Consider the following 9,377-nt stretch of genomic DNA (forward strand, 5'->3'; position numbering starts at 1 on the left):
ACTTATAACGTTACTAGAGTTGATACAAAAGTGACCTATCCTTCAAATCTCTTAAATGTTGACCGTTTATCAGCAGTCTAGGCAAAATGCACAATTGAGGCAAATAATGTACAACATAATATCCACAATACAAAATACAAGATTCATATATTATCAATTGAAAGTTCATGCGATTCCAGTTTATCAGTAGTATAGGCTTAACAAAATGCACAAGTTAAGTAAATAATGTACAACACAATATTCATTATTCACAACACAATGTTCATGTATTCTCAATTGAAAGTTCATGTGATTTTAGTTTATTTGTAGCTAGATTTAATAAAATGTACAAGTTAGACAAACGATATGTAATATAATATTTACTATGCGCAATACAAGATTAATATATTTTCAACTGAAAGTCCATGAGATTTTAGTTTATCAGTAGGTTAAGCTTACCAAAATGCACAACTCAATATTCAACACCAATAACTCAAAGGTCATTTTTACACAACAAATATTTCAATATTTTTGATAGTAGATTTCTTCATATTGAGTCATATTTTATTTAATTCACATGTAAAAGTTTAATATGAATAAGTCAACCATTGTTATTGTATAATAATTAATCTACTCTAAAACTTTCACAACTAACTTACATGGTTCAGCATCCCTTAACTCATATTAGCATTAAAATCACAAATAAAATTTAAATTTTAACAACATTACAGTGTAGTTTGTATAATAAAAAGTCCATTTCATATGTATTTTACTAGCTCATATAAAACCCTCATTAAATACTTCTATTAACTAAAATTACTACATATTAAATAAATCAAGACCACCTCTATCACTACTTCACTAGCAAGTAAGAATGATATCATTTAAATCATTGAGCTAAACTCTTTGTTCACCAAAATGTAATAACTACATTTACCATGTGCACACTAGAGACTTTCATAGCTCACTAAGTTCTATCATCCACCTCTCGGCTATTTCTTATTTTAGCATCAAAATGGTGGACAATACCTTTAATCAAAGCTCAATGAAAAAATTTAATTGAAGTACTATTTAAAATGGACGAATTTTAAAATTTATAGATCTCAAAAGTTACGTTTTATTGTCGAAGTTGAGAAACCTTTCACTCCTTCAAATGAGAAACCTTGTCGTCTTTGTCTTCGATCCCTTCACGTTCAGTTTGCTTCTTTGCTTTTCGTTAAGGGCAAAATAACACTTTTGATCCCAAAAAAATTGCAAAAAGACCCTGACTTTGCAGTGGAATATCAAAAATTTTTAGTTCCAAAGTATAATACTCTATATTTTCAGGGCCTTTCGTGCCACTCCTCTATATTCAATTTGAATTGTCTAAATTAAATTTAGACGGTCTAGATTTAATAATGGTCCAGTAAAGGGTGGGAGAGGGGCCGGGTTTCCGTAGGCTTGCCCTAGTCACTCGGTCGTTCCTCGAGCACCAGCTTCGCGGAGTCGCGAATCTGGCCGGCTGCAGTTACCGTTCCAGTCGCCGTCGCGAGGTGTTTAACAAGCCAAAGTGGATGCGTTTTTACCCACACCTCTTGGCTTCAGTTTCCGGACTCACTCGCTCATTCCAGAATCGTCGTTTTCGTCCTTGGCTGGTCGTCGCGTAGAAGAGGGCTCTTTCTGCTGCAATATCTATCGTTAAGATTCACGGTAGGACTCAGATCAAATCTTAAAGTCTGCTAGGTATCTCCACGAGCTTTGGCAGTTGCTTCTTGTTTTCTTGTATTGGTTTTTTTGAGTAGAGTCTTACTTCTGATGCTGTTAGTTTACATGGATCAGTACCAGAAGGTCAAGAAGCCCAGAGAGGAGACGCCATTTGATGAAAACGAGATTCGGATTACTAGTCAGGGAAAGATGCGTAACTATTTGCCTACGCCATGAGCCTGATTCGGGTATTTGATTTTTTGCCATTTTATATAGAATGTATGCAATGCCCTTAATGTTAAATGATGGAAGGAGCTGATGGAGAATAGCCATGTGCCTTGGCACGCTTTTGATATCGTTTTCACGTTTGCAGTAGTTGACACCTGGAAAAGACGTTGACCCTCACATTGTAGGAAGATTTCTAAAAGCTCAAAGATTATCCTTGCCATTGAACTGTTTTTTTTACTGTCATGTATATTGAAACCTGGATCAGACGCTTTTGCAAAGAGAGAAATGAACAACTCAATGGGGGAAAAAATAACAGAACTGGCTTTTTGACACATAGATGGTGGTATTTGGTGTGTTTGCATTTTGATTTCCCAAGTACTTGGATGTGGAGACTTAGTTGAGATTTTTGGGTGAAAAGTCTGTAGAAAATTAATGGTTCTAGCAATTGGCGGGCCGTACTTACAGTTGCCTTGGGGACGTTGTTTCCTCCATTTGCTCAAAGGACGATGAACTACTTATGTACCTCAAAGCATGTGTATTTTTATTTTTTGTCTTGTTTTTATTAAAAAATATATCAGGTTTTGTGTGAATGAAATGGTGTGCCACCAACGATGGGTGGTACAGATGAAACTCTGATGTTTCTGAAATCATCAGTTATCTTCCAATAATGTAATTATATATTTCTATTGATAAAAGTAATTGAATTATCAACATTGTTCAGTAATGAACTTTAATGATTATTACCTGTACTTGCATGCATGTATACATGCAATTGGTTCTTTGTGGATCAGAAATAAGAGGGAAAGATATACAGTGTGACTATAGGGGGATGAAATTTCTCTGGCAGCTCTGTTAAGTTTGATGCCAACTCTTGCTAAAACCCTTAAAATTAAGATCAGAAACCTGTGGTCTGACTGCATTCTCTATGTTTTTGAGATGGAATTATGGCGTTAGTTCCATTAACACAACTGACGCCATAATTCCTCCTTTCACACTTATCCAAAGCTCCATCTCGGTACAACTCACTTTGCATATTGAATTATGGCGTCAGTCCCAAACACAACTGACGCCATAATTTTTCCCTCCATACTCACCCACAGCTCAATCTCCCTCCACCACCCTCAGCTATCCTATGCTGGGGCGCGCACAAGCTCATGGCTCAATCTCCCTCCACCCTCAGCTTCCACACATTATTGTTCACACCTCGATTTCAATCTCCTTCAACAACACTTTAATTTCTTATTGAAATATGGTTTCGAAAAGAAAAGGATCTTTTATAAAAAAAGTTGTTTGCATAAATTAATATTATTTAAACCAGTAAAGAAATTTTTGAAAAGTTTATATTAAAAATGAATAAATATGTTTTAAAAATAAAGTAAGAAAATCTTAAAATAAATCATATGTATTATTAAAAAATATTTTTATAAATTATACTGCATTAAAATGATTTTTGAAAAGATTTTTTTATATAAATAAAATATATTATTAAAAATCAAAATTATATTTGAAATTACCCGATGCAATGTTACATTCCTTTCTCAGGCTTTAAGGTTAACTTTAATTAAGTCTGTTCTTTCTGCTTTCAACATCTATGACTCTATGTCATGTCCTATGTTAAGCTTTCAAAATCAGTCTGCAATGCTACTGATCCTGCCTGTGTTTATTTCTTTCGGGGAGAATCTGAGAATTACCAATTTAAGATGGAAAGTGGGTACCGGCTCCAATATTCCTCTTCTTTATCCTTTTAAGCACCAATCAAATTCTCCCTCACATAGTTCCTCTCCACTTCCATTTGAGTTGAGCTCTTTTTGAGTTCAGGGTCTTGTTATACAGCAGTCTTGGGGTTGGTCTTCAAATGTATGGAACGAACAACTCATCAATGCTCTTTATGATCAATGGGTTTCACAACTTATACTCAATACTCCACTTCCAGTCACTTTGCAAGAGGATAAAATTATCTTGTCTGGTTCCAACATGGGTGGATATACAGCTAGGAAAGGCTATGAAATTTTATCCTCTCAGGTTAGAACTCCTTCATTATTGTTGATTCTTCCTTTTTGGAAGTTCATTTGGAATTTGAAGCTTCCTTTAAAACACATCTTATTTGTGTGGAAATTTTTATATCTCTCTCTGCCAATTGGGGTCATTTTGAGAGAGCACTCTTATTTGTGTGGAAACTTTTATTAATTTATACCTTTCTCTGCCAATTGGTGACATTTTGAGAGAGCACAACCTCTAACAATAACTTTGTCCCTTTGGATTTCGATATGCTGAATCTATTGATCATGTTTTAGCTCATTGTGCACTTATCTATTCACTCTAGTTTGGTGATCTATCTATTCAAACATCTTCCTTCATGGAAGCAAGTTTGATTGATTGTCTCATTTCTGTGTTCAAGCAACCAAAAAGGATCAGAGAACTAATTTGATCCTCCATATTATTATCTTGCTTTGGAATTTGAGGAAGTTAGTTACTTATCATGTTTTAGCTCCAAACCCAGATGAAATTTTGAAGGAATACCAAAGCCAGTGCGATCTTCTAGATCATGTTTGTGACTGGTGTAAGGTTTATACAGTGAGTATGCCTTCATCATCACTTTCTCAATGTTCTTTTCTACCTGCTACAGGTTTGTGGTTAAGATGGATGAATATAATTAAAAAGCATAATCCATTATTTTGTTTGATGGCCATCTGCTTTGAGTCGCATTACTTGAATGAAATGGTTATGAAGAAACAAGTTTTTGATACAGATCCTATGCATTCGTTCTGTTGGTGGACAACAAAGTTCTGTTGAAATGATGACTTTCAGTTGGTTGCAGTGCGCATCAATTGTGTTCACAGGAAATTTCTCTCTCTAGATATGGGCTCCTACAATGGTTTCAATCCAGTTTCTTTAGTCATTTCTAAGTTACTGAATAGTTTCAATCATTATTGTGTTAATGTTTTCCAGGATGATGTTTTCTTCTCTGTATTTAGTTTCTTTTTGTGGTTGTTCTCTAATGCTTTATGGCCTGTTTGATTACGCATGAAATTCCCCCCCCCCCCAATTGTGTCCATTTTGGGGCATGTAAATTAAGAGCTAGAAGACACTGTATGCAAAAAAAAAATTGAAAAATAATATTATGCGTTATGGTGTTTGTTCTGAATGAAGCACAAACAACATTATGTAATCTTATAATATATTATGGCGTTTGTTCCAAATGAAGAATAGACGTCATAATTCCAAATCCTGCTCCCATGTTTTTTGATAATCAATTTTAATGTATTATGGCGTCTGATCTAAATGAAGAACAAACGCCATAATTCCAACGTCCAGCTAGTAGCTAACATTTGAATGTTCTGCATTTTATTCTCTGATTGTACTCATTCGTTCACAGGTCATCTGATTTTATTCTCTATTAGCTGCTGAGTGTAGCTTTGTGCTTCTTCGTGTTTCTTGCTCCATCTTCTTCCTGCTGCTTCTGCATTTTAGTGAGTTCTCTTCCTGCTTCTTCTATAGTCTTGTCTTGGCCTCTTGTTGCAGCTTCCATAGATTGTCTCTCTTCATGGTGCTTCTTGCAGCTAGTTTCTTGCATTCCAGCTGGTGGCTTCGTGCTTTTCTTATATTGTTTCTCTCCAGTTTCTTGCCATTCTTCCATTCCAGCTGGTACGTGTTTCATTTCAATCTGTTGAATGCTTTTCTCTTGTTCCATTCCAGTTAGTATCCATTTAAATATGTTGATTTCTCTTCTCATTTCATTCTTTCCGTGTTCAATGCTATTCTTGTGTGCCATTCCAGCTAGCTAGCATCTATTTTATATAATTTTAATGGACACATTTCAATCTATTGCTCTTCCCCAAAGCATTAGATTTTTAAAGTTTGTTCCTTTCAATTTTACTATGATGAGGACTATGATCATAGTGACCTGTTGGTTTATTTATTTATTTTTTTAATTCATAGGAGATCCATTTCATTTTATTATATACAAAAATCAAATAGTATTGCATGGGCTAAGCTAATTTCTTTTTGAAAACTTTAAAGCATTTGTTAAAATTTTTTATTCCATCTAGTTTGTGAAAAACCTATAGCTGTCATTTGTTGAGCAATATCATTGGGATTTGCTGAAATAGCTATTTGATTAGGAACCAGCAAGGAGAAAAAGAGGGTTTAATCCCTAGGGAATTGTTTTTAATAAGCTGTTATGTGCTGGTTTTTCTTAAACCTCAAAACATATAATGATATGTTGATATTTAAATTTGAATTAGGTAATAATTGATCTTAGTTGGATAGATGCTTTGCAGATGAATCATGAATATGAGTATGGAATAGAATTGTTTTTAGAATTTGCAAATGACAATGTTCCCAATAATAATGAATTGTTCAATTTTTTTTTTTTTACAATAATTTTTGTTACCATATATATCTTGGTTTGTAGGAGGAACATGGAGAATCTATCTAGTCATGACACCAAAAATACGAAATCTAGAAGAGGTAGAAAAGGTGCTACACAGCTTACTAAATTGGTCCAAATACGTGGAGGCAAGAAGATCCACATTGATTTAGATGAGAGAGGGGAGCCAATTGATAGGGGAAAAGGAAACTTGTTTAAGAGTTTTGTTGGACTTACTGCGCGTCAAAAGATCAGCATTTTGGAAAATGAGTGGGATGATGTGAAAGAAAGTGATAGAGATGAAGTTTGGAATACTATACTGGTACCTCTCATTAGATGTCTTATTTACTTTTTATTTACTGTCGTATTAAAATGTAAGTGTTTGTTAATTTTATTATTGGCGTGTTATTTTGTAGTTTACATATGACATACCTGACAATAAATTTCTGAAGAAAAAGTGGCTCTCGTATGCTGGAGGCATGGAAGGACTTCAAGTCAAAACTTACAAGAAAGTACGTGTTTTCACAGGATAAAGACAAAGAAAAGGATGATGGTGGCGGTAAAAATAACTCGGTGAAGTATCCATTTATTGATTATGGTACATGGACGAAGTTTGTTGAGATTAGACAACATGCTGATTTTTTGGTAAGCGGAATATGACTATGATATCAAAATAATAATTTTTAAAATTTTATTTATATCAAATATTTTTCATTGTTTGCTTAAAAGGAAAAAAGTCAAAAAGGTAAACAACGCCGAAAGAAAAACCAATGCAATCATACTCTTTCTCGGGGAGGATATGCATTACTTTATAATGTATGAAGAGAAGTGAAAAGTTAAAAGAAAGAAGCAGGAGTTGATGATATTAATGCAGTTTTTCTCCTCCATCTCCTATTAATCGTGCTTCAAGCATGGAAGAGAGCACGAATGAATAAGAAAAGGGGAGTTTGTTACTAAGGAAGCTAGAGAAGTAGCAGTGAAAATTGTAAGTAACTGCATTTGTCTTTAATAACATTCTTGATTATGTATCTTTAGTAACTGCATTTGTCACTTGCATGTTGTAGGATTCTCTAGTAAAAGAAGCTGCTCAGGGTACCTTTGTTACCTACAATTAGGAAGGATATATTAACCACAACATTGGGAACAGAAGAGCACCCTGGCCGTGTTAGAGGGGTGCAAAGAGGTGTGGGTATTAGAGAATACTTTGGACCACCACAGCCCCCTTTTAGCCGTAGATCAGAAGGTGCATCACTGGAACATGTGCAAATGATGATAAAGGAAGCAATAAAGAAAGTCGAGTCAGAGGCAGAGTCACGGGTAAAAGAGTTAGAGCAGAAGATTATGGAAATGCAGGCAACGATCAAGGGGTTCACTTCGATGCAAATGCACAAGTCTCTCGCAGAACAACCTCCCATTGCGGTGTTCCTGAGCCAACAGAGCAATTGAATGAATCTTTGGGTTCAAATTCCCAGCAAGCAAATTAGCCTGATGCCCAACCAATGTGAGATTGCTTGAAACAATTGGCTTTAGTGGCTGTTGACTTGAATGAAATAACTGGATTGGATTTGAGCAGAGATTGTGGGGCAATCTTTTACTTTAAGCATTGCCAAGATTGATCTCATTGTTCTCCATTGGTTGGACTTATTAATAGTTCAATTTTTTAATTTTGTAAGTATTTATTTTTATTTCTAGGGTTAAAGTGTAAATCTGTTGGTACAAAATTCTACAAGAACCTACTAGTATTTATGAATTCTGAAAAATAGTGTAAAGCTTCCAATTTGCTATATCAGTGGCCAAACGTCTATTAAGGATTGTGGTTGTACCTACTATGCCATGTGCAAATAGGTTAGGGAAAAATATTCGTAATGTAATATATTATGGTTTTAATTTTATCTTGAAATCGTACAAAAAAATCTTTAATATATAACTAAGGCAGATGTTATCAGACATTGACAGTATAATATTTGGAGTTTTTATAAATTATGGATATTGATATTTTATTGATTTATAAATTATTGATGATTTATTGTTTTTATTATATATATTATATATTAATAGAAAAGCATGGAGGACGTTTTTTTTCCCTTTTCCAAATGTATCAATGATTTATGGGTGAAACAACAAAATAATAGCTGCTGTCGGTTTTTATTTTATAATATGTTTGGATATTGATTTTATACATACAATTTAACTATCATTCCTTAATTATTCATATGCTAATTTAATGAAAAGTATTTTAAAAATAAATTTCTTCGAATTTTTAAAAGTAACATTTTTAATTAATTTTAATTTTTCAATCAAAATTTCAGTTTGTCAGGAAATAAAATTATAAGAGCCTATCTGATTTTTTTTATTTAAAAACTATTTCTTATTTTAAAAATAAAAAAATAAAAAATTGTTAGGATAAATATTTTGAATTTAAACGTTTTCAATATTATAAATTTTTTTATTTTTTTTATTTTTAAAGCACGCTCCATTTTGTTATTATCAATTATCTTTGACTATATATTCAGCTATGTAGACCATCATTATTAATCATGGCAATTGGCAAAGCAGCAAACACTGCTACCGTTTGTTTGTTTATTTTCAAATAAATCTCCCTTCAATTTTAAATAATTATATAAAATTTTTTTATCTTTAAAATTTGAAATTAACCTTTTTAATTTTTTTATATCATATATTTTTCTATTATTATTATTTTTACACTACTAATAAAAAAACACGTAGTAATTTATATGACATTTAATGTAAACTAATAATAATAATAATAACAAATTTATACAAAATTTGATAAATCTATTATCATTTTCACATAAGTTGTTATGTGTTTTTTTTAATATAACATGTCTACTTGAGACATAAAAAAACATAAAAATATTAAAAATATTAATTTTAAACTTTTAAAAATAATAAAGACTTTGTATTTACATCTCAAAATTTAAAAGAGTTTTGTATTCTCCTATTTGTAATAAAAAAAATAAAAGAGTTTTGTTTACTTCAATCATTCCAAAATTATTTTCAACTTAATATAATTAATAAATTTTCATTTTTGTATTAAAAATAATTTTTAAAAATTGTTTTACAAATTAATTTTTTTAAAAAAGAAAAAAGACAAAAC

At 32.4% G+C, this 9,377-nt stretch overlaps 1 protein-coding gene across 1 annotated transcript; it reads left to right on the plus strand.

The window, feature by feature from the left end:
* Positions 1-5,276: 5,276 nt before the first annotated feature.
* On the plus strand, positions 5,277-8,151 carry LOC129290710 (uncharacterized). The gene is made up of 4 exons (XM_054927596.1): positions 5,277-5,535; positions 6,305-6,581; positions 6,676-7,244; positions 7,324-8,151. Exons 1-3 carry the CDS (start codon positions 5,435-5,437, stop codon positions 6,790-6,792), a joined length of 495 nt encoding a protein of 164 aa, XP_054783571.1. The 5' UTR covers positions 5,277-5,434; the 3' UTR covers positions 6,793-7,244; positions 7,324-8,151.
* Positions 8,152-9,377: the final 1,226 nt, after the last annotated feature.

This window comes from Prosopis cineraria, unplaced genomic scaffold (genome assembly GCF_029017545.1).
Source record: "Prosopis cineraria cultivar Desert tree isolate PC_DT_omini unplaced genomic scaffold, ASM2901754v1 PC13, whole genome shotgun sequence".
Lineage (NCBI taxonomy): Eukaryota > Viridiplantae > Streptophyta > Magnoliopsida > Fabales > Fabaceae > Prosopis > Prosopis cineraria.

Coding starts and splice junctions, on each gene's coding strand:
- LOC129290710 (XM_054927596.1), top strand. CDS start 5,435: ATGGTGCTTCTTGCAGCTAGTTTCTTGCATTCCAGCTGGTGGCTTCGT. Junction 5,536..6,304: donor CCATTCTTCCATTCCAGCTG/GTACGTGTTTCA, acceptor CTTGGTTTGTAG/GAGGAACATGGAGAATCTAT. Junction 6,582..6,675: donor AAGTTTGGAATACTATACTG/GTACCTCTCATT, acceptor GTTATTTTGTAG/TTTACATATGACATACCTGA.